Source organism: Leucopleurus acutus (genome assembly GCF_964270905.1).
Source record: "Leucopleurus acutus genome assembly, chromosome: 3".
NCBI lineage: Eukaryota > Metazoa > Chordata > Mammalia > Artiodactyla > Delphinidae > Leucopleurus > Leucopleurus acutus.
The window spans coordinates 117243476-117269812 of NC_139145.1; the positions used below are offsets into that span (position 1 = coordinate 117243476).

A 26337-nucleotide genomic window follows, 5' to 3' on the forward strand; every position below is an offset into this window, starting at 1 on the left:
CTTAATTCTAGGTCTATCTATATAACAAATGGGAGAGGAGAGTGTTTCTACAGTATTCTTGTAAAGATTCCTTGTAAAGGGATTACCTGATTGTTTTAAAAGCCTATAAAAATTAGGTAGATTAAAATTTTTCATTATGTTTAGTAAGATAGATAGTGCTAAAATACTGGCAAAAAGAAATTAAAATGTACAGGAGAAAATAAAGATTAGTACACATACTGAGTCTATTACTTTTGCCTTTCTTCTGTTAGTCTACTTTTCTGAAATACAAACCAGGTTGTATATATCCCAGCAGGTCCTGTGGTGAGATCAAATTATAACATTGAATGGAATATTAGTTTGCTTTATCTCCAATCCAGAATGAATTAAGTGTAGAACTATAGTTGAAAATTAAAGCTAACTATGTATTTTGTTTCTACAGAAACCAAAATTCAGTTCTAAAAATCACAGTGGGTTTGTTTGTGATGAAAATTCCAAGAGACAGAAGCCAGAACATGTAAAAGTCAATAAAGGAAGCAAAGAGGGTTTATTTATAAATAAAGAAGATGTATATGAACATTACCAAAAAGATTCCCAAAACACGAAATTTGGTAAATCCAAGTATAAACGATCAACTCTTAACCAAATATACTCGACAGGACTCAGAAAGGACAATCTCCATGGTGTTGAGGATCCCAGCACAAATGTGTCTGAAGATAAAGGAAGAAGAAATACACGACATAAAAGAACTCAAGTCGATGATGCAATCCAAGAAAGCGATCCAAGAAAGACAATAGCTGTCTCTTCTTCCAGAAAAATAAACAGATTGGTTACTTGTCAACAACATACTCTCCAAACCCTTGATGACCTTCCAGAAAAATCATGTAAACCTTTTAGCCCATCTCTGTCAGGCCTGAAAAATGGTTTAAGTAATGATGTTGAGACTTGTTCATTTCCCAAAGAGACACATACCCAAAGCCTGGATTTATCAGATAGACAAGAAGTAAAATTTTTGGAATTAGAATCCACTGACCAAGCTGAAGCCGTTTCTTTCTCAGGACTTTCTTTACATAAAAAAACCGAGTTACCACTTGTTGCTACAGATCAGCAGCCTCATACTCACCAAGAACAGCAGCACATTAGCCCTTATAAATCTCATGAAAACAGTAACTCAGGTCAAAAAGATGAGAGCCCTAATAAGTGGGAAAACTCTTCCCCATCCTTTATAAAGGAAAATTTTAATAATGATGATGATGGTGATTCCTGTGCTCCTGAGGAGACTGTAACATTTAAAAAGGTGATAAGTTCTTCAGGTTGCAAAAACCACGATAATTATAAAGAGAATAAAACAAATAGAGAAGAAATGGATTTTCAACAATTTTTACCTTCTCAAGACCATTTTTCACAGGAAAATGAGTTAATAAAAGCAGGCAGCCTAACCATATTTCCACAACAGGAAGCTGTTAATTTTTCTAATTCAGATAATATAATAGTTTCTGAACATGTTTCAGATTATGAACAATGTACATGTGGAACTTCTTTTGATCACTCACATGGCAGTCCTGAACATACTTCCCTTGCTTGTACAAGAACACTCTCAACACATGAAGTTTCAAAGTTGACTAGTCACGTGGAACTATTCGAGAGGCCTCAGGATTGTAGCCCCAGAATACCAACTCCTTTAATGAATCAAACGGATACACATATTGTGGAAAAGGTGAATAAGGAAGGAGACACTAAAAGGAATTACACTGACAAAGGCCAAAAACCAAGTTCTTCAAATAGGCCTTTATCCAGAGTTGTTCATTCTCAAGTAATGGAAACAACTAAAGTTGAAAAAAGGAGACAAGAGATCAGAACTATACATAGTATAGGCTTTCAGTCCACTGACAATACCAGTAAAGAATTGACCGTCTCACAGCTTAGTCAAAGAGAAGAGAAGGAAATTTCTCACAAACCAGGTATTAGTAGTAGTGCTCAATTTGTACACGTTTCTTTTGGATTTACTTATTTCACAGAAATTTCTAACTGAATTTCACTCAACCTATGCCCAAACTGATAAGAATGAGGACATGTGGACCATAATTTGGAGATACTTTTAATTAGTTAAGTAATGGTATTTACTTTGAAAGAATGTGCTAAATTGATATTGACAGGAGATAATAAACAGTATTTCTATGAGTTTTTATGTTTCTATGAGTTTTTTTAATATAGCACCTTCTTAGTATCAAGAAAGCGAACAACATTTTCATAGCAGGAAATTGTTAGCTCCATTGATTTCAGTGATTCACAGTTGAAATTGCATCCAGAAAACTAATTTATGTTTGTTGTATGAAAACATTTTTAAAGGCTTCCACTCCTTTAAAATAAGCAGTCCAGCTAGGAACAGAAACTTGGAACAATTAACATGACTAGACTCTTTTTTAGTCATGTAACCGGTAAGGAGAACTACAACACTGATATTGCAAAATGTTTGTTTTTCAGGTGAGGAATTAACTAATAATGTCAATGGAGATGAAAACACTATAAGAAATTGTGAGGAGAAGAAAGAAAAAACAGATTCAGAAATTCACATGCCTACTAACATCCAGGAACACAAAAAAGTTCAGAATTTCAGAAAAAGGCAAAATTTCTTGAAAGCTACCTGCAGCCAAGGTTTGTATTCCTGTTTTTATATAGGGAAAGGTTTGCATGATCAAGCCTAGCAATCCACTCTGCTTCAAAGAATTACACATTTTCATATTTACCGTTTTTTTTAGTCATTCACTAATTTATAAGGTTATTTCAGCTATATTTGTCAGATGGTTTTACTGTAATCCACCACTTGAGAATCTCTTAGTCTTCCAATATATTGTCATATTTTTGCCTATGACTTCTAATTTGTTACGTTAGAGGAGATAAGATAAACAGTAGAGACAGCAAGAACGTTGAACGGGGGCAGCACATCTGAATTGTGTCAGATCCCTTAGATACTTCCACTGAGCCCTTTTAACACATGGGAAATTAAAGAAGCATAGCCACTAGTTTCTTTGTGTCAGATGCATGAACTGTATGTGTTTGGCAGCATGGATAGCTGACTATTCTTTGATAGTTCTTGGAGCTAGTTCTGCGTGAACAATAGACTGGACTACTTCAGGTTAAATGTTAAGCACCGAAAAGTTGATTTAGTAAGAAAAAGTTGATATAGTAAGAGGTAGGAATATTAGGCATACTCTTTGAACTTTCCTGCATTGTCCGCCTGTCACGTAAACTAAAGCCCTTCTTATACATACCTCCTGTAGCGGGTTGAATAGTGGCCCCCCAAAACATATGTCCATGTCCTGTTCCCTGGAATCTGTGATACTATCTCATTTAAAGAGTGAACAGTACCTTGTTTAGAAAAAGAATCTTTGCAGATGTAGTTAAGGATCTTGAGATGAGGAGGTTGTCCTGGATTTTCCAAATGGGACCCAAATCTTACAAGTATCCTTATAAAAGAAAAATGGAGAGACCTTTGAGACACACAGGAAAGGAGAAGATAATGTGAAAACCCAGGCAAAGGAACAATGTGGCCAAAAGCCAAGGAAGCTAAGGAATGCTGGTATCCATCAGAAGTTGGAGGAAGCAAGGAAGGATTCTTCCTTAGAGTTTCCAGAGAGAGTGCAGCCCTGCTGACACCTTGGTTTTGGACTTCTGGTCTCCAGAACTGTGAGATAATATATTTGTGTTGTGTTAAGCACAACACAACCACCCAGTTTGTGGTCATTTGTTACAGCTACCACAGGAAACTAATACATTTCTCTAGCAGCACTGAATCATATTTTAATGTAATTTTTTACATGTCTGTCATTCCACTATACTGTAGGCCACTTGAAGAAGAGATATTGTTTTCTATTTTCTTTATATGATGTTACAAAAAATCTTTTAGTACATCATTTTAGCATAGTTTGGGAAAAAAACTATTCACTGTTTTTAGTTCCAACTCAAGTCTAACTTGTGATGCAAGGAAAAGATTTTAAAATCTTCAGATAATGATATTGTACTACATTTTCTATGAAAGAAAACGAAATACCCAATAGGCCATGGTTTGGTTCTTGGCATCTTTTGTGATCAGAAACACACCCACTGAGATATAAGAATAGTTATAGAAAGAGGATTTTTATAAAATCACAATTTGGTTTAAGAAAACTTTTATCCATTGATAGAGGACTACTGAGAGTGAAGTGAGTGTAGAAATGAAGCAAGTATTATTTGTTTTAATCAAGCATATGATAGAGTGAACAACTGCTAGAATGAATTTGAAGTAATGTGATCAGATGCTCTATCAATTCTTTACAAGTTATATTTTTAAATAGTAACAGCAATGATATTAATTGAGGTATGTTTCTGTGTAGTGCATCCTACTTAGGATGTTCTGAGGAAGTTGCTGTGTATTTTCTAAGATCCTTCATCATAATCAGCACTTGGCAGAAAAGAATACTCAGTTTTGCTTGGCAAATTTACAGAAATGAAAACAGCTGGGATCAATAAGAGGAATGCCAGAGGAGAAAGCCGGCTTCATTTGGCTGCCAGAAGAGGAAACTTGTCTCTGGTGAAAGCTCTGATAGAATCTGGAGCAGATGTGAATCTAAAAGACAATGCAGGTTTCGATTTTTAATTGTAGTTGTCTTTATAATTTGAACTCACTGATATACACATTTCAGCTACCCTCCCCCATTTTGATCCTGGCTGATATATAGCTGCTCACTTTGAAAATCTTTTTATAATATATTATTATTTAGTTGAATAGTAACATTTATCTTGGTTCACACCAATTGCTAAAATAACCTTCTCCTTTGAAACAGTTTTTAACATACGTTTGGGAGCATTCAGAGGGAGTATACAGAATGGGAAGGGAAAGAAGCTTTATTTAGAACTTTTCCTTGGAGGCCTTAATATCATTATCTAATTTTGTAGAGAATACCAAATTTTCCCATTTCCCTGTCCCTTCTTTTCTTTCCTTGTCTATTAATACTGTTCCTTTTTTCTCCCATGTCTTGTTTTTATCTTAAACCTCCATTTTTAAATTTATCTTCTAACATTTTTCTCAAGCACAAAAGAAACTTGTATAAGGAATTCCAGAGGGAAAAAACTCAGATTGATTGATCAAATGTCATTTCAAAGAGAAATGTGACAATACAGGGTATAAATAGGAAGGTCAGATGATCTTACTCTATTTTAATATCTAACTTGAAACCATTTGACATGATTAGTATTTACTCTGGTCCCATTATATCTTATGCTCTGTGAGTCTTTTGGCACTTGTATCAACAAATATTTTTGATGTGGTTAATTTGTTTAAAAAAATGAAGCATACTTTTTTATTGAGGTATACTTGATTTATTATATTAGTTTCAGGTGTACAACATAGTGATTCAAAGTTGTAATATTGTACAACTGTACCTCAAAAAAATTTTTAATTACAAATAAAACTAAAAAACAAAAAAACCCAAAGTTGATAGATTATATTCCACTTAGTTATTGTAAAATATTGACTGTATTCCCTGTGCTGTACAATATATCCTTGTAGCTTATTTATTTTATACATAGTAGTTTGTACCTTTTAATCCCCTACGCCTATCTTGCCCCTCCCCCCTTCCCTCTCCCTACTGGTAACCACTACTTTATTGTTTATATCCATGAATCTGTTTCTGTTTTGCTGAATTTGCTTGTTTCTTTTATTTTTTAGATTCCACAGGTAAGTGATAACATAGAGTATCTTTCTCTGTCTGACTTATTTCACTACGCATAATATCCTTCAGGTCCATCCATGTTTTTGCACAAGGCAAAATTTCATTCTTTTTATGCCCAAGTAGAATTCATTGCGCATATATATACACAAACACACACACACACACACACACACACACACACACCACATCTTTATCCTTTCATCTGTTGATGGACACTTAGGTTGCTTATATGTCTTGGCTATTGTAAATAATGTTGCTGTGAACACTGGGGTGCATGTATCTTTTTGAATTAGTGTCTGTTTTCTTCAGATATATACCCAGCAGTGGAATTGTTGGATCATATGATAGTTCTGTTTTTAGTTTTTTGAAAAACCTCCATACTGTTTTCTACAGTTGCTGCACCAATTTACATGCCCAACAGTGTACAAGGGCTCCCTTTTTTACATATCCTCACCAATATTTGTTATTGGTGTTTTTTTTTTATGATAATCATTCTGACAGGAGTAGGATAATATCTCATTGTGGCTTTGATTTACATTTTTTTGATGATTAGCAATGTTGAGCATCTTTTCATGTGCCTGTTGGCTATCTGTATGTCTTTGGAAAAATGTCTATTCAGGTCTTCTGCCCATTTTTTGACTGGCATGTTTCTTTTATTGGTTTTGAATTCTATGAGCTGTTTATATATTTTGGATATTAACCCCTTATTGGTCATGTCATTTGCAAATATTTCCTCCCATTCAGTAGATTTTCTTTTCGTTTTGTCAGTGGTTTCCTTTGCTGTGCAAAAGCGTTTAAGTTTAACTGGGTCCCATTTGTTTATTTTTTATTTTGATTCCTTTGCCATAGGAGACAGATACAAAACAATGTTGCTATGATTTATGTCAGAGTATGCTGTCTATGTTTTCTTCTAGGAGTTTTATGGTTTCCAGTCTTACATTTAGTTCTTTAGTCCATTTTGAGTTTATGTTTGTATAGATGTGAGAAATGTTCTAATTTCATTCTTTTACATGTAGCTCTTCAGTTTTCCCAGCATCACTTATTGAAGAAACTGTCTTTTCTCCATTGTTTATTCTTGCCTCCTTTGTCATAGATTAATTGACATAAATGTGTGGATTTATTTCTGGGCTGTCTGTCCTGTTCCATTGATCTGTGTGTCTGTGTTTGTGCCAGTATAAGACTGTTTTGATTACTGTAGCTTTGTAGTATAGTCTGAAGTCAGGGAGTGTGATTCCTCCAGCTCTGGTCTTCTTTCTTGAGATTGTTTTGGCTATTCGAGGTCTTTTGTGCTACAGTACAAGTTTTAAAATTATTTGTTCTAGTTCTGTGAAAAATGCCATTGGTATTATGATAGGAACTGCATTTAATCTGTAGATTGCCTTGGGTAGTACGGTCATTTTAACAATATTAATTCTTCTAATCCATGAACACGGTATATCTTGTCTCTCCATCTGGGTGTGTCATCTTCAGTTTTTTTTTTTTTCATCACTGTCTTATAATTTTCTGAGTACAGCTCTTTTACCTCCTTAGGCAGGTTTATCCCCAGGTATTTGTCTTTTTGATGCAGTTGAAAATGAGAAGGTTCCTTAATTTTGCTTTCTGATAATTTGTTGTTAGTGTATAGAAATACAACAGATTTCTGTATGTTAATCTTATATCCTGCAACTTAACTGAATTTATTGATGTGCTCTAGTAGTTTTTTGGTGGTGTCTTTAGGATTTTTCTATGTATAGTACCATGTCATCTGCAAAGAGTGACAGTTTTCCTTCTTCCTTTCCAATTTGGATTCCTTTTATTTCTTTTTCTTGTCTCATTGGTGTGGCTAGGCCTTCTAATAATGTGTTGAATAAAAGTGGCAAGAGTGGGCATCCTTGTCTTGTTCCTGATATTAGAGGAAATGCTTCCAGCTTTTCACACTGAACATGATTTTAGCTGTGGGTTTATCATATATGGTCTTTATAATGTGGAAGTATGTTCCCTCTATACCTGCTTTGTGGAGAGTTTTTTTCAAAATGGATGTTGAATTTTATCCAAAGCTTTTTCTGCATCTGTGGAGATGATCATATGATTTTTATTCTTCAATTTGTTAATGTGATGTATCACATTGAATGATTTGTGGCTATTGAGCCATTCTTGCATCCCTGGGATAAATCCCACTTAATCATGGTGTATGATGTTTTTAATGTATTGTTGGATTCTGTTTGCTAATATTTTGTTGAAGATTTTTGCATCTATGTTCATCAGTGATAATGGCCTGTAATTTTCTTCTTTTGTGTGATATCTTTCTCTGGTGTCAAGGAGATGCTGGTCTTGTAGAATGAGTTTGGAAGTGTTTCTTCCTCTGCAATTTTTGGAATAGTTTGAGCAGGATAGGTCTTAATTCTTCCTTAAATATTTGGTAGAATTCACCTGTGAAGCCATCTGGACTTTGGTTCGTTTGGGGTTTTTCATTACTGATTCAATTTCATTACTGGTAATTTATCTGTTCCTATTTTCTATTTCTTCCTGATTCAGTCTTAGGAGACTGTACATTTCTAGGAATTTGTCCATTTCTTGTAGGTTGTCCTTTTTATTGGCATATAGTTGTTTGTAGTAATCTTTTATGATCCTTTGTATTTCTGTGGTGTCCATTGTAACTTCTTTTTCATTTCTGATTTTATTGATTTGGGCCCTCTCTCTTTTTTTGTTGGTGAGTCTGGCCAAAGTGTTGTCAATTTTGTTTATCTTTTCAAAGAACCAGCTCTTAGTTTCATTGATTCTTTTCTTTTTTTTTTTAGCCTCTATTTAATTTATTTCTGCTGTGATCTTTAAGATTTCTTTCCTTCTACTAACTTTCAGGTTTTTTGTTCTTTTTCTCTAATTCCTTTGGGTGTAAGTTTAGATTGTTTATTTGAGATTTTTCTTGTTTCCTGAGGTAATCTTTTTTTTTTTAACATCTTTACTGGAGTTTAATTGCTTTACAATGGTGTGTTAGTTTCTGCTGTATAACAAAGTGCATCAGCTATACATAAACATATATCCCCATATCTCCTCCTTCTTGCGTCTCCCTCCCACCCTCCCTATCTCAACCCTCTAGGTGGACACAAAGCATGAAGCTGATCTCCCTGTGCTATGCGGCTGCTTCCCATTAGCTATCTATTTTACATTTGGTAGTGTATATATGTCCATGCCACTCTCTCACTTCGTCCCAGCTTACCCTTCCCCCTCCCCATGTCCTCAAGTCCATTCTCTACATCTGCGTCTTTATTCCTGTCCTGCCCCTAGGTTCTTCAGAACCCCTTTTTTTTTTTTTTAGATTCCATATATATGTGTTAGTGTATGGTATTTGTTTTCCTGTTTCTGACTTACTTCACTCCTAAGGAAATCTTGTATCGCTATAAACTTCTCTCTTAGAACTGCTGTTCCTGCATCCCATAGATTTTGGATCCTTGTGTTCTCATTTTCATTTGTCTCTAGGTATTTGTTGTTTTTTCCTTTGATTTCTTCAGTGATCCGTTGGTTGTTTAGTAGTATGTTGTTTAGCTTCCATGTGTTTGTGTTTTTTGCAGTTTTGTTCTTGTAATTGATTTCTGGTCTCATAGTGTTGTGGTCAGAAAAGATGCTCAACATGATTTCAGTTTTCTTATATTTACCAGTTCTTGTTTTGTGGCCTAGCACGTGACCTATCCTGGAGACTGTTCCTTATGCACTTGAAAAGAATGTGTATTCTGATGCTTTTGGATGGAATGTTTTATATATATATCAATTAAGTTCATCTGGTATAATGTGTCATTTAAGGCCAGTTTTTCTGTATTGATTTTCTGTCTGGATGATCTGTCCATTGATGAAAGTGGGGTGTTAAAGTCCCCTACTGTGTTACTGTCAATTTCTCCCTTTATGTCTGTTAATATTTGCTTTATGTATTTAGGTGGCCCTATATTGGGTGCAAATATATTTAAAATCGTTATACCTTCTTCTTGGATTGATTCCTTAATCATTATGTAATGTCCTTCTTTGTCTCTTGTAACAGTTTTTGTTTTAAAGTCTATTTTGTCTGATGCAGATATTGTTACCCCAGTTTGCTTTTTGTTTTCCATTTTCATGGAATACCTTTTTCCATCCCCTCACTTTCAGTCTGTGTGTGTCTTTAGATCTCAAGTGAGTCTCTTGTAGGTAGCATATATATGGGTCTTGTTCTTGTATCCATTCAGCCACTCTGTGTCTTTTGATTGGAGCATTTAGTCCATTTACATTTAAAGTAATTGTTGATATGTATGTACTTATTGCCATTGTATTCATGGTTTGGGAGTTGTTTTTGTAATTCTTCTTTATTCCTTTCATCTTTTGTTCTCTTGTGATTTTATGATTATCTTTAATGTTATGTTTGGTTTCCATTCTCTTTTTTGCATGTGGCTCTATTATAGATTTGTGGTTACCATGAGTTTTATTTATATATGTGTGTGTATATATATACGATTATTTTAACTTGCTGATCTCTTAATTTCAGATGCATTTTAACAACCCTGCATTTTTACTCTCCTCACCTCACAATTACTGTTTTCAACATCATATTTTTCATGTATTTGTTTTGTGTATTGCTTAACTGCTTATTGTGGATATAGATGATTTTACTACTTTTGTCTTTTAACCTTCCTAATAGTTTTGTACCCAGTTGACTTACTACCTTTATTGTATATTTGCCTTTACTGATGAACTTTTTCTTTTGTGATATTCATGTTTCCAGTTATGGCCTTTTCCTTTTTGCTTAGAGGAGTCCCTTTAACATTTCACATAAAGCTGGTTTGCTGGTGCTGAACTCTTAGCTCTTGCTTGTCCGTACAACTTTTGATATCAACATCAAATTTGAATAAGAGCCTGGCTGGGTAGAGTATTTTTTCTTGTACATTTTTCCCTTTCATCACTTTAAATATATGCTGCCAGTACCTTCTGACCTGCATAGTTCTGTTGCAAAGTCAGCTGAAAGCCTTATAGGAGTTCCCTTGTATGTTATTTGTTGCTTTTCCCTTCCTGCTCTTAATATTCTCTCTTTATCTTTCAATTTTTCCGTTTAAATCACAGTGTATCTTAATGTGGTCCTCTTTATGTTGATCCTGTTTGGGACTGTCTGTGCTTCCTGGACCTGGATGTCTCTTTCCTTTCCCAGATTAGGGGAGTTTTCAGATTATTATGTTTTAAAGTATGCTTTCCATCCCTTTCTCTCTCTCTTCGTCTTCTGGGACTCCTATAAAGAAAATGTTTGTACAATTGATATTGTCCCAGAGAGCTCTTAAACTGTCCTCACTTCTTGATTTCCACTACTCTGTCTTCCAGCTTGCTGATTCGTTCCTATGTATATCATTTAGTGTACTGTTAATTCCTTTTAGTGTATTTTTCATTTCAGTTATTGTATTCTTCATCTGTTTGGTTGTTCTTTATGTTTTCTAACTCTTTGTTAAAAACTTCTAACTTCTCTGTTCATCCAGTCTTCTCCAAAGTTCTTTTGTAATCCTTACAGTCCTTACCTTGAACTCTTTCTCAGGTAGATTTCCTATCTCCACTTAGTTCTTCTGAGGTTTTATCTTGTTCCTTTGTTTTGAACATGTTCCTGTGTTGCCTCATTTTGCTTAACTAGTTATTTCTATGTATCTGGTAGGCTTGTTACATATCCCACCCTTGGAGAAGTAGCCTTTTATAGGAAATGTCTTAAGCTTCCAGGAGTTCACTCCCCTCTGATCACTAGAGCTGTATGTTCTAGGGGTACCCCCTAGGTGGGCTGCATGGGTCCTTCTGTTGTGGCAGGCTGACTACTGTGTGTGGTCTTGTAGGCTTGGCTGGCCCCCAGTACAGTTGGTTGCCAGGCCCTGCTTTGTGTGGAGGCTGCTGGCCCCTGGTTGGTGGGGCTAGGTCACAAGGTGGCTGGCTGCTAAACCCCAGGGGACCCCAGGGCTAGTGCTGGCTCACTGATTGGCAGAGTCTGGGTATAGGAGATTTACCAGTGGGTGAAGCTAGTTCTTGGGACCAGTGCCAGCCCACTGGCGAGAAGAGCCAGGTCCTGGGGTCTGGCTTCAAGACCCAGGGGTCCCAGAGCTCATGTTGGACTGCTGGTGAGTGGGGCCAGTTCCTGATACAGGTGGCTGTGGGGTTCAGTGTGTCCTAAAGTTTGTGTTGGCCTACTGCTAGGCAGAGCTTGGACCCAGCTGGTCCTAGGGTTGGTGCTGGCCTGCCTGTGGGTAGGCTGACTCCTGCCACAGCAGGCTGTGGGGCTGTAGTTGTCCTGGGGCTGGTTTCCACCCACTGTGGGTGAGGCTGTTCCCAAGGCTAAAGCAGCCTTGCTGGTGCACAGACCTGGGGCCTAAGGATTTCTCGGCTGGTGCCTGCCCACTGGTGGGTGGAACTGGGTGCCAGGGTCTCTGGCTACAGGGCCCTGTGCATCCTGGGTCTAGAGTTTGTGCACTGGTGGGTGGGTCTGGATCCTGGGCCCTCTGGTGGACAGGCCCATGTCCAGGGGCAGCTCTGAGCTCAGGGATCTTTAGGTAGCCTGTTTTCAATATTATTTCTTGTCCAGTACTTAGTACATACATTTGAATCAATAAAGTTAATAATTCCATTAGTGCAAATAAACTTAATAATGAATATACTACTTGAATACTGATTTGTAAGCAGCTTGTTTTGTTTTCTCTTTTTTCCCTTTTTAGGTTGGACACCACTTCATGAGGCAGCTAGTACGGGATGTAATGATATAATTGTAGAGTTGTTAAAAGCTAGTGCTAATGTTAATTGTGAAAATGTAGATGGAATTCTGCCCTTACATGGTGCTGTTGCAAACAACCATTTAAAGGTATAGTGCACATCAGATTAGGTTCCTATTTCTTTTTCTTTAAAAAGTGAGTGAAGACAGTGAAGATATTTTAAATTGCGAACTGAAGTGATTCCTTAAAACAAATGATTTTTAAAAACTGCTTAAAAGTACAAATGAATATGATATTACATATAGATTAGAAAACCAGTGTATTTCCTAATGAATCATTTTCCATTGTCTCTTCATCATGTAATTCATGTAAGTGAGAATAAAATGAAAGGGCTAGAAGTAAACACAGCCTATTAATATAATACATTCCAATTTTAATTGCATTAAATGCTTTGCTGTTGTGTATAAAAGAGTCTATATAGTGATGATATATGTGACAGCCAGATGTTTTTTAAACTCGAAATTTCTCAGTGGGTTTGAAGTTTCAAAGAAATGGGTAAAAGCTCAAGTTGCTTGTTTCCTTGGGGGTTCTTGTATTTTTTTCTCCTTTTTTTTTTTTTAATCAGATAGCTATGGTAAAAATATCACAAGAGAAAATCACCAGGGTAATTATTTCAGTAACACTCAATTTCAAATCTAGACTTCAAAATTCTCCAGATTTTTAAACTCATCTTTTTTGTTCGACAAACCTTAGAAGATTTGTCAGTAGGCAATATAGACTTCAGGAATAATTATTGGCTTTGAAAAGTAGTTAAGGAAACTACCAGCAACAACAACAATATAAAACCAAGGTTCATACAAAAAATTCCTTGGATCTCTCACTAAAACTACTTTTCTGTCTCTAGGTATTTTTAATAGCCTGGTAATTTTATTTAATTTTATGAAAATATATCCCCACTGTTTTCAGTCTAAATATAGTCATGTGAAAGAATAGTATTGAATTTATGATTTGCAGAGATAAGAGAGGTAAACTAATGATGAAGAATAATACCAAATGGGTGGGCTAATGTCCAGGGAGGCTTCTTTTGATCAAAGAAGCTCTTTGACCTTTAAGATATTTAAATTAAAAAAGAATTGACAAAGTCTCAAAGTTATGTGGTCATGCAATGGAAGAAAGCAAACAGGAAGAGTCATTGAAGTGATGAACTTACTGGTTATATGTACAGGGAAAATGTTACTTAAAGTGAAACCACTTAAATAAGGGCCAAATTTCATAGTAGGAAAATCAGGATTTTAGACATTATCCTGAAAAATGCAATATAAACAAAATAAGGGGTTTCCCAATACCACCACCCCTATACTTGGAAATTTGTTAGAAGGTGTTACAGAGCTCAGCATATGATTGTATTCATGGCTAAGATTTATTACAGCAGTATAGTAAGGGTACACAGGGGGATCATCAGAGAAAAAGGTGGAGTCTGGAGGTATCCATGTGCAGGCTGTACTATGCACTCTTCCTTATGAGAGGTCACATACAGTTTGCTTTTCCCTCAGCAGTGAAAATGTAGCAACGTAAGTGCAATGTTTCTGTCCAGGGAAGCTCATTAGAAACTCAGTGCTCAAGATTTATATTGAGGGCTGGTCATGTACCCTCTGCCTAGCACATAGCAAGATTCCAGACTCCCAGAAGCATAAATAAACCACATTGCTTGTGTAGACAGTTTAAGCACAGAGAGCCACTCATCAATTAGGGACAGTTTTATATCAATGTAGGGCACTGTTTACCAGCCAAGTTCACAGATGCCAGCTACAGACCAACCTAGCAAGCAGCCTTTCTAGATAGCAGTTTTATGCCTGCTATGTTAACTCCTTTCTAAATAGTATTATATTTAGTTTCTAATTGAAATACATACTGATTTCTGGAACAGCAAAAACAGAATAATATATGCTTTCTGGGCCTAGCTTTTCTGGCAAAATAGTATGACAGCACATAGGACATCCTTTATCTCACAGTTGGTTTTTTGCATCATGACCTCAGGGAAGCTCTCTTTTTCAAAAATTTTGAGAGGTGCCACAAGTTTTCCCTAGGTCCTGTATTAATCCATTCATATTCAAAATTTTTCTTTTTTTTAGGTTAACAGTTTTACCTCTAAGTTTCTCATTTATCAGTTGCTTCACAGGTGCTTCAAGCATTTCTACAATATTATTATTACTATTATTATTATTATTATTTTTTGCTGTACGTGGGCCTCTCACTGTTGTGGCCTCTCCTGTTGCGGAGCACAGGCTCCGGATGCGCAGGCTCAGCGGCCATGGCTCACGGGCCTAGCTGCTCCGCGGCATGTGGGATCTTCCCGGACTGGGGCGCGAACCTGCGTCCCCTGCATCGGCAGGTGGACTCTCAACCACTGCGCCACCAGGGAAGCCCTACAATATTATTTTAATATATGACTTCAGGAAATCCTACATTTTTACATTTTGGCTTCGTAATCAATTTGTAGTGTATTTCCATTTTATTGTTGGCTATTTACAATATCAGGGACCAGTAGTAAATTGACCAAAACTCAAGAGAAATATGTTGACTTGATGGATGGGAAAAAATGCCATGTTATTGAACAGGGAGGGATGTTTGATTAGATCAAATTTTGTAAGTAGCCTTCATAAGTGAGAATTTTCCTATTTTGAAGACTGTAGCTTCCCTCATAGAAATTTGGTAACTTCAAGGGTTAGAGAAAATGATAACTCAGATGTAGAGGGTCTTCTGTAAAGTAAATGCCAAGAACTGAAAATTCACCACAGGAAATAGCAGAAAGGGAGCTTGACAAAACACCGAACTGGATTTTAGAGAACTTGAGTTCTAGGCCTAGTTCTGCTGCTTGAGAAAGATAAAGATATCTTTACCCCTGAAATAAGGAATTTGATCTAGAGCTGTACTGTCCTATACTGTAGCCACTAACCACATGTGGCTATTTAAATTTAAATTACTTAAAATTAATTAAATTAAAAAATTCAATTCTTGGACTTCCCTGGTGGTCCAGTGGTTAAGACTTCACCTTCCAATGTAGGGGTTGCAGGGTTTGATCCCTGGTCGGGGAGCTAAGATCCCACATGCCTTGTGGCCAAAAATCCAAAACATAAAACAGAAGCAATATTGTAACAAATTCAATAAAGACTTTTAAAATGGTCCGCATCAAAAAAAAAAATCTTAAAAAGAAAATTCAGGGACTTCTCTGGCGGTCCAGTGGGTTAAGATTCTGCCCTCCCAATGCAGGGGGCCTGGGTTTGATTCCTTGTCAGGGAACTAGATCCCGCATGCATGCCACAACTAAGAGTTTGCATGCCGCGACTAAGAGTCCTCATGCCACAACTAAAAGATCCCGCACGCTGCAATGAAGGTCCAGCCCACGGCAACAAAGAATCCTAGTGCCGCAACTAAGACCCAGAGCAGCCAAAATAAATAAATAAAATTTTTTTTGAAAGTTTCAATTCTTCAGTTGCATTAGCCACATTTGAAGTACTCAATAGCTACATGTGGCAGTGGCTCCCATATTAGACAGTATAGATTAGGACATTTCCATCATAACAGAAAACTCTGTTGAACAGCTCTGGTCTAGAGCAAGGATTGGTAAATATTTCCTACAGAGGGCTAATCAACAGTTTAGGTTTTCCGGGCCACACAGTCTCTGTTGCAACTACTCAACTGCTGTTCTAGTGCAAAAGCAACCCTAGACAACGTGTAAATGAGTGGGTTTGACTGTGTGCCAATACAACTTAATTTACAAAGTCAGGCAGCAGACTGGATTTGGCCCATGGGCCATAGTTTGCTATTGCTTGATCTAGAGAATTACTGACGTTCTTTTACCTAAGTGGTGATAAAGACAAGTTTGCTCTTGGAATAACCTTCCACATCTCTGTTGCCTTTACTTTAAGGAGAAATATTCTATTTAAAAAGAAGGAGGTAGTATTTTTAATGATATTTTAATTCCTTTGATACTGATATATTGCCAGCATCTTTCTTCATATCTTCATTAACTTTCCCTCCATGTGACAGTTCTTCTATCATTGACTCATTTTATTTCTGACTCACTTTCTCCCCTTTTGTCCCTATTTCTTTATTTTGAGGTAGGATATTGATAGATGATCTAGAAAGATTAATAAGGGGGAGCAAGAAAGGTAAATATATGGTACTGTAGACCTACTAAATATCAATTCTATAACACCCTGTATATTTAATTCCTAATTTTCTCTCTGGCATGACTACATGCAAAGTTATTCAACATCTTATTTTCTTTTTCAACTTTCAATTAAAAAAAATCTTAATTTCTTTTTTAAGTTATCCTCCAAGATGGTCATGTATTCTACATTGTAAAATGTGGAGAATAAAAAGATAAGGAAAAGAAGAATAAGAGATTTTTTTAAAAGATAAAATGTGGGGGGAATGGGTACCCACTTTTGTACAAGATGGGATAGCAGGGGTAAGATATTTCCTCCCACCTTAAAAACTAGAAAAGTGAGCAAAATATATGAAATAACAGTTTTGAGACATTAGACAACATGCAGCAGAGGGCAGTGATCCCTGACAGGATGGAAACATGAGACTAACCGTAAGATTGCCCCACCTCGTGGACTAGGAGGAGTTTTCAGGCAGAAGCCTAGGGAGGAAGAAAGCAAATAGCCTTATGATCTCAATGAGTTGAGAAGGTTGTTTGGAGTTCTAAACTCCAACAGCTGAAATTTATGGGGCAAAATACCAGACAGAATATATCTGCACAGAAAGAATTCTCCAGAGATTTAAAGGGGAACCCCCTCAATTCCTTGGCTGATCTACAGATGTGGGTAAGGAAACTACATGAGGTTAAGCAAAGAGCCAGCAGGCTGGAGATTACACAGGGCTAAATAGGGGAGTGTTTTCCTTAAGCCCCGCCATGTGCCAAATACTTTACACGGGTTCACATTTAAGCCTCATAGGTGAGAGAAATGAGGTTCTGATGGTAAATAACTTGCCCAAGGACATAGATAGTAAGTAGCAGGAGTGAATTTTGTATGCTTGACTTTAAAACAAATAGGCTGATAGAACAAATAAGGAGCTATCCTTATTACTTCTACTGGCCCATTTGCTCCTAAGTTTTTCTGCTTTTCCATATCTGGACACAAGTTGAAAGAGAAAAGCTACTAGCACATATGCATACCTTTACTTTAACAAAATACTGACCATTTTTCCTAAACAAAAGATTTTTCAGTGGTTTAAGTCATTTGCCTTGTGCAGATGGAATCACTGATTGTTTTTTACTAGTTGGCTTATACTGTCAACTAATTAGTGACAGTCTTTAACTTTGATGACTTATAAACTTACTTCTGATACACAACTTTGAGTTATTCAAATTTTTTAAACACAAATTTGAGTTATTTGAGTTATTCAGGGAAGCATTATTTATATTAGAAACTTTTGCCCCCAAAATGTCACAACATTTATCTTTGACCTCAGTTTTCTCTTCTTTAAAAGGTGGGGTTGGAGTAGATTATTTCTGTTTCTTTTTAATCTTATTAACATTCTGTGAATATGTCATCTATTTAGGAAACATTTGCATAGAAAATATTAGAATGGACATTAGGTTCCCAGGCTAGCTTATAAAACCTCCTAAACAAGTAACATACCTGAAATATAGTTCAAATGAAACTTTATTCAACTATGTCTGATGGCAATTTATAATACAGTGTATAATTTAATATAATCCTGAAATGATCCCTCCTCCCTTCTCCACCCTATCTTCCAGCAGTTTAGGGGAGGACAAAGGGCTGTGTTAAAGAGATAGAGTAAATCCTTTTGCACATCAGTCTCCCAAAGTCTGCCTCTTCAGCCATGAAGGCAGCATATCTGGTACTTTTATGTCATGGTGTTTGGTTCTTCTGTGAGGACAGATCAGGCCAAATCAGTGGAGCAGTTTACAGTTGTCATATCAAATTTAATCAAGATTTTCTTGGTCAGAGTTTGAAAACTTTTTTTTGATAACTTTTAATACTTGATAGTGGTGTCTTGTAATGAAAGCAGGAATTATTGATCTTAGGTGTCTGTAGAGATAACTTTGGAAAAATACCTTTTAGGCAGCTGAGATTCTACTACAACATGGAGCAAACCCTAATCAAAAGGATCAAAAGCAGAAGACTGCTTTGGATGAAGCAGATGTTAAAAACATGAAAGAGCTGCTAAAATCTTATGGTGCTATTGAGACTGACAATAGAGATGAGAGTAATGCTGTAGTCACTGGTATGTATGTCAGTGGTGCTTGCTATTTTATAAGGGTGTGTACCTCTGCTTAGAAAAAGAAAATCTTAAGATTTGTGTAAATTATTTCATAACTAGGGATAAATGTTTTGTATGTTTATTAAACTCTTGAAAAGCATCATTTATTTTTAGAAATAGCATTTCCAAACTTGGTTTAATTTATAGATTATATGGTCCTGTTGTATTGGGATTATATGTTGAAACAAAACATATTCATTAAACAAACATTAATCTCTCGTAACATTGGATCTGAGATAGAGATGTCACTGAAACTATGCAGATTGGTTTACTTGTAGTGGGGCTGGAAAAGAATGACATACTAAAGTCTTTGAAACTAATATTCCATTACTTCAAAACTTGTAATGATGCCAACTTTTCAAGACAAACTTTCTAATGCTAGAATATGAATTTGTTAAGCAAATATATTATGCTTATATATGTGTGTGAGTGTATGTGTAATATATTACAATGGAAAGACTATTTCAAGGGAATATATAGGTAAAATTTTGTGAACCATCTTTAGCAGTAGTTTGCACTTAAATAATATAATGAGTTATCTATAAGAAATAAGCATTTAATCCTGCCATTTGTGGCAACATGGGTGAACCTGGAGGATGTTATGCTAAGTGAAATAAGCATAGAAAGACACAGAAAGGCAAACTCTTTAAGATGTCACTTATATGTGGAACCTAAAAAAGTCAAGCTTAAAGAACCAGGTAGGTAGTTGAATGGTGGTTGCCAAGAGCTTGGGGGAGGGGGTGATGGGGGGGAGATGGGAAAATGTTGGTCAAAGAATACAAACTTTCACTTATAAGATGAATTAGTTCTGGGGAGCTAATATATAAGATGATGATTATAGTTTATAATAATAAATTGTATACTTAAAATTTGCCAAGAGAGTAAATCTTAAATGTTCTCACCAACACACACACGGTAACAATGTCAGGTGATGGATGTGTTAAAAAAAAAAAAAAGAAGAAGAAGCATTTAGTGAACACTAATTGAGAAAACGTACAATTGTTGAGCACCTGCTATACAAACCAGGCACTTGCCCAAGAAGAGCTTCCAGTCTTGTGAGGAGATAACCAGAAAACAGGCAGTTAAACACAATTTTGGGAATGTTGAGGAGAGAGAATTGTTCTTCCTTTTCCTTCATGCTTGAGCCTTGACTCATAGAAGAAGAAAGCCGGGAACTTATCTGTCCTCTCTATGAGGGAGAATATTGGGAAGAGAAAACCCGTGACTCACTTTTCCCCCAGCCTACCACAGTCCTTACCAACTGTTTGTTTTCAAGGGAGGAATCATTATTACTGATATGATTGGTGAGAGGCAAGGTTAATCATTGTGTCCTATTTTACTAGTGAGCTAGATCACATGTAGGTCAAAGTCAAGAGACTGATACACAAATCTTCTTTTCTTTGCCTGCTACCATATGCTAAGTCCATAGGGTCAGGGACTTTCTTAAAGCCCCAGGTATGTCTCTTTCCCTCTTCAAAGCCATATTTGGAGTTATTGGGCACTCTTGTTAAAAAGTGCTATATCTACTCCCACTTTTCTGTTGTTTCTTGTATATACCTTTCCTTCATCAGGTTCCCCAGCAGAATGAGGGGTATAGGGTACCCATATATGGAGAAAGAGAATCCAAAATGGGAGAAGGTTCAGAGAGAATTTTACGGAGACAGTGAATTATAGTCCTAGTATTTAAGAGCATGGACTTGAAGTCAGATCTGGTTTCAGTACTAGCTATGTAACTTTAGGCAACTTCTTGAATCCCTCTAAGCTTCACGTTCCTCTTCTGTAAAATAGATGTAATTAATTACCTACCTCATGGGCTCATATGAAGATTAAATAAGATGATTCAGGAAAAGAATTCGATGTCCAGCATGTGATAAGTATTCAGCAAATGTTAGCTGTAGTTAGTCAATTGATAATAAATAATGAGGTGCTGACCAACGTTAAGATATCATAGTAATTATAGACTTACTTTATCCTTCCCATTCCTGTCACCATTACAATTGATAAAATGATGCTAAATTTTTACACATTCTTATATTTTCTAATTTTATGTTTTAAAGTAAAAATTCCTGCTATCCAGGCAAAAAGACATAAACAGTGTTTTTGTGATGACTGCAAAACTGTTGATACACGTTCTATTTCACACCAAGAAAAAACAAAAGAAAACCTCGCCATGGTGAGTGAAGTTGAAATCCTTTTGTTCTTCAGCCTAGAAAATGCCATTCTTTGGGCCAGCCAGCCATTGGCTGTTGGCAGCACTCTTTCCATTTTAAGGACATACAGGTTGAAAATGTTTTTTGTCATAAGAAAATAATACAGCATAATTGAACAGAATGAACCAAGAAAATATGGTATATAGTTAACTCTCCATTATCTGCACTGAACACAGAATTATAGTTTAGCTACTATCCTTTACACCTAGATTGCGTTTTTTGGCTACTTCTTATCCGACAGACAGTGCCACTGTCATAGCGTGTCTTCACCCACCCACTTCCAAAAAGTATCTAAGATACATACTAGGTAGAAAAGACCCTGGAACCCTGACAGAGAAGAGAAAAGAAACCTGGTTTAACCAACGTGGATCCCACATGGTTTATAGTGACAGTGTTTGCTATATGTGAAATCCCTCATGTAAACGTATTTTTTTGAAAAAAAAAACCCATAGTAGTCATACATATATAAATATATAAAATGGATATTCTTAGTTTAATTAAAACATACAGCTTACTAGACACTAACTTCTTAAGCAAAGTAGCATCCTCAATGAAATATTTTGAATAAGACTATGGATGTTGATTAGATTTCCCTTACATATTTTTTGTTAGTGTAGAGGAGAAAATATTATTCATTGAACCTAAACTATGATTAATCAACTGTTTTATACCTTAAATATTTTTAATGGTATTCAAACTAAATTGTATTTGCCTCAGCATTTAAAAAATATTTTACATTGTTCCTGGTGTCTCTTGTAATGAATGAAAAGTTAATTGTCAATGTGATTGGCATTCCCTTGTAGGTAATGTCTTTTAAGCTTACAGTTTTTAAGATTTTTCATTTATATTCTGCAGTTTCACTAGGTTATGTCTAAATGTGGTTGTGTTTTTAATTAATTATTCTAAGGACTAGGCATGCTCCTTTAATCTGAAGACACATTTCTCATTTGTATATTGGAAACTCTCAGCCCTTATATCTTTGAATATTACCTCTGTCCCATTCTCAGTCTCTCCTTTTTTGGAACTCATATTTAGATGGCTGTTAGACCAGTCTCCATATGTCTTTTTCATATTTTCCATCTCTTTAATTCTCTGCACTATATTCTGGGCAATAGCCTTTGATCACTGATTTTCTACCCAAAGCCTTGGGTGGGTGTCAAGTAGAATTTTTTCTAATCCTTATTTAAGCTAAAGGACACCCACTTAAGGTCACTAGCTTTATGAGGGGACTCCATTCTAACTCCTTCTTCATGTGGCCCTGAGGCCTTATCTTCTGTTCCTTTGTAGGACCCTAATCCCTAATATCTATGTTTGTTCCAGATCCCTCATGGGCTGCTACTAACTTCATTTTATTTCTCTTTCTTTTTCCAGTCTTAGCTGGGGACAGGTGGTTAAAGTTTATTGTATTTTGTCTAATGTGTTTTTCCAACTGTTTGGAGTAGACTGGAGTCCTTCTGTATCAGCTCAGTTCACCATATTGACCATTAGTATCTTTAAGGTATATTTTCATGTAGAGATTAAAACATTATGGAAAAATCACCCTATTGTTATTAACTATATGGGTATTTGCTTCAGAATAATGTATATCATTTTAGATGCTGAGCCACAGAGGAATATAGTGGAGATATAGGAGTTTAATGAAAACCAACTTTAAAAAAAAGAAAAAGAAACTTAAATATACAGACATTAAAATCATCAAGGGTTTGTCTTTTGTAAATGTAAAATTGTTTTTGAATGTTGAAATTTCCAAACCAAACTGAGGATGGCCGGGGGCGACTCTATGGCCAGGTGCAAAGGAAATGAGATGATTTTAGTTTGGTGCTACCTTCTAACACCTTCAGATCACAGCATGTGTAGGCAGCCTCCTTCTCTACCTCCATATAGAATGAGTACAGAAGTAATAAAAAATAATGATAATAGTTTGCATTCACCGAGTATTTATTATATGGTAAGCTCTCCTCTAAGTGCTTTATATTAACTCATTTAGTCCTTATAATAATTCTTCTAGGTAGTTTCTATTAATATCATTACCTTCCTCATTACAGATAAGCTAAAGTAAGAGAGGGTAAGTAACAATCCAGAATTACATTTCTATTAAGTAGCAATGGCAGAATTAAACTCCAGGCAATCTGACTCCAGAGCCTGTGCTCTTAACCACTATGTTTTATTTTTAATATTCAAAATTATAAAAGAGATGTCAGAGGCAAAGATGATCCTGCCATAGTAAAAGTTGTAAATCTGGAATAAAATCTTAGTGAAGCTTTACAGTAAGTAGAGTGTAAACTGTCTATAAGTTGCTTATTCCAAAGACAGATCCTAGGTTAGGAGTGGTTTTTCTTGTTTTTCGTTTTTGGTAAGATAAACAAATAGTAATGAAAGACTAAGAAGGGGGATCTTGGAGGGAAAGTTTTACTGGGCCCTCCATGGTAAAATGTGGAGCTGGTATGGAGTGAAAAGTTATGGCCCATGGTGGACAAGACTGAGTGCATCTACAATATGAGACAAAACAGAAGGAGAAGTCAGCACCAAAAGATGTTTTCTTTATCCCAACCTGTAGGTAGAGGCTTAGTCTGGTCACAAATTTAGACCTTTAGTTTACTTTTCCACATAACTGGATGGTTTTATTATGTGCATTTTCCATATCCCTTGTGGGCACCAAAGTAAAACTTTCGAGCAACGTACTTCACAAGGCTTTGAGGACACACATCTTTTAAAAATGAATGTGTTTTGAGAATGTATTAAAGGATACGTAGTACGAGTCAGTCCATCAGTTGTCATTTATTGAGCAACAACTGTATATCCAGCAGTGTGGAAACCTGTACACATATGAAAGCCATGCTCCAGCCTACAAGATCTCATTGTTTTGATGGAGGAAATATAATATATAAGACATTATACATGTTAATGCTAATTTCTGTAGCACTAAAATTCTTAAGTAATTCTGAGAAAGAAGAAATCAGTATGGATTAGATTAGTCAGGGGTTTTGTGTGTGAGATTGGTTTAATATAATAATAATAAGCAGTATTTATAGAACTTTTACTTTGTGCTGACACTGTCCTAAACATTTTATATGTGTTACTCAGTTCAGACAAGGAGACGATAATTAACTTTCTGTAGTCACCCAGCTAGGAAGAGATGAAGCCGGAATTCAAACCCAAGCAGTCCAGTTCCAGAGTCCACTCCACAATTCCATCTCTGATAAGAAAGAGAAAGTTCTGGGCAGAATATATAGAAGGCATTTGAGTCAGGAATATTAATACTGACAAGTATATAAAGAGATGGTTTTAAATCCCCTTTGTGAGTTTTTGAGAGTGTTTAGTATTTGTAAGACTGTGTGTGAAATTTCAATAGTGTACAATGATAGTCATAAAGCCTTAAAGTGAACTTGTTGCATATATATTGTCTTTAAATATTATGTGCTGAGTGTTCTTTTTCTCCTATGCCTATAACAGAAGTCATTGAGAAATTGTGATTCTTTGTATGCTTGCTACTCTTACATTCTGTTTTCCTGGAGCAGATCTGCTACATAAATCAAGATATATTTATGTTTAATTTTTCCCCAAATATGTAATATATATACAATTAAGTTTAAACAAAGCCTGAGTACATTTGGAACATAAAGGGAAATGAGCATTTTTAGTGTCACTTTCTTTAGCACTTTTACTGTGCATTTGTCAGTTGCATATCAGAGAAAAACATCTACTTCTTGTAATGAAGTTTTTAATATTTTATCTGATAGCATCAGACCATCAGTGCCGTTCTACAAGATTTAGAAGAAAAACAAGAAAATTTGTTAGCGTTTGAAATAAGAACCCCTGAAGATGCAGGTAAATATATACTCATACTCAAGTCTGATTATTTCATTCATCCAAGGTATTGCTATCTCATCTTCTTTTTTGGGGGGTGGGGTACAAGTATGATTCCATTTTTATAAAGTTCAAGAACAGGCCAAATTAACTTTTAGTAGAATTCAAAATAGGAGTGCAGTGGGGTTGAAGGTGCCCTCCCTCCAAAATATGTCCACATTCTAAGCCCCAGAATCTGTGAATGTGACTTTTTTTGCAGGGGGGAGAGTCTTTACAGATATAATTAGAGATCTTGAAATGAGATTTATCTTGGATTTTCCAAGTGGGCTCTAAATCCAGTGATAGGTGTACATATAAGAGACACACAAGAAAGAGACACAGAGAGAAGGAGAAGGCTATGTGAAGATGGAGGCAGAGACTGGAGTGATGCAACCACAAGCCAAGGAATGCCTGGAGCCACCAGAGACTAGAAGAGTCAAGGAAGTTTCCTCCCCTAGAGCCTTCAGAGGGAGTACAGTACTGTCAGTACCTTAATTTTGGACTTCACTGTTTGCAGGAGTATGATATCCCTTGAAACCAAAGTAAAATAATATAAAATGAAATCATTTTTTAAAAGTGATAATAAATTCTCAAATTAATTCTAAGTTATTGAGTAGACTAAGTATCTTCTCATGGAAGTATTTAGGGCAAGTTTCTCTTTATAAAATGGTTATGCTACTGGTGTTTCATTAGGAAGAATTTTTAAAAATATAATTACACATCTTCAAATGCACTAGAAAAACTTCATGTCAGAGGGAACCAGTTCTGAATCATTTGTGACTTGACTGTACATTCCATGTTTGTCGTGTTGCAATTTGATAATAATTACTAAGCCATAAGCCAAATTATTATTTGTCCTGAGTAGGATTTATTTGAAGACTTGTTTGTTTGCTTCTTTTATCCTGCATGAAATTTCCCATATTGTGCTCATAAGATAAAAGTACCCTTTGAGATAAAATCAGACAGCTTGGGAAGATCCTTGATTTATAACCTTTTTTCTTCTTCTTTTTTGGCATTAATTTACTAAAACATCTGAATTTTACAGTTGAAACTCACAAAATTTCAAACATTTAAGGCATTACCAGAAATAATATATTAGATGTGTGAGAAATAATGTATTAGATATTATTAATTAAACAATGGATGGTCTATATTTAATTTTTTCTCCCATATGCTACTTTATTGTTTTTTAAATTTTTATTTCATATTGGAGTATAGTTGATTAACAATGTTGTGTTAGTTTCAGATATATAGCATAGTGATTCAGTTATACATATACACATATCTATTCTTTTTCAAGTTCCTTTCCTATTTAGGCTATTACAGAATATTGAGCAGAGTTCCCTGTGCTATACAGTAGGTCCTTGTTGGTTATCTGTTTTAAATATAGCAGTGTGTATATGTCAATCCCAAACTCCCAGTGTATCCCTCTCCCCCACCCTCTCCCACTGGTAACCATAAGTTTGTTCTCTAAGTCTGTGAGTCTTTTTCTGTATTGTAAATAAGTTCATTTGTATCATTTTTTTTAGATTCCACATATAAGCGATATCATATGATATTTGTCTTTCTCTATCTAACTTCACTTAGTATGATAATCTCCAGCTCCATCCACGTTGCTGCAAA

The 26337-nt window shown here is 35.7% G+C and overlaps 1 protein-coding gene across 1 annotated transcript in view; it reads left to right on the forward strand.

Moving 5' to 3' along the window:
- The window catches only part of ANKRD31 (ankyrin repeat domain 31), a gene marked incomplete at its 3' end in the record, with an annotated part of 129924 nt that overhangs the window by 62036 nt on the left and 41551 nt on the right, over positions 1-26337 (forward strand). Inside the window, exons 14-20 of the mRNA XM_082836379.1 lie at positions 422-1940; positions 2464-2634; positions 4464-4601; positions 12365-12507; positions 18460-18622; positions 20716-20831; positions 24609-24696. Of these exons, the coding sequence (XP_082692505.1) occupies positions 422-1940; positions 2464-2634; positions 4464-4601; positions 12365-12507; positions 18460-18622; positions 20716-20831; positions 24609-24696 (2338 nt within the window). The remainder of the gene's footprint in view (positions 1-421; positions 1941-2463; positions 2635-4463; positions 4602-12364; positions 12508-18459; positions 18623-20715; positions 20832-24608; positions 24697-26337) is intronic.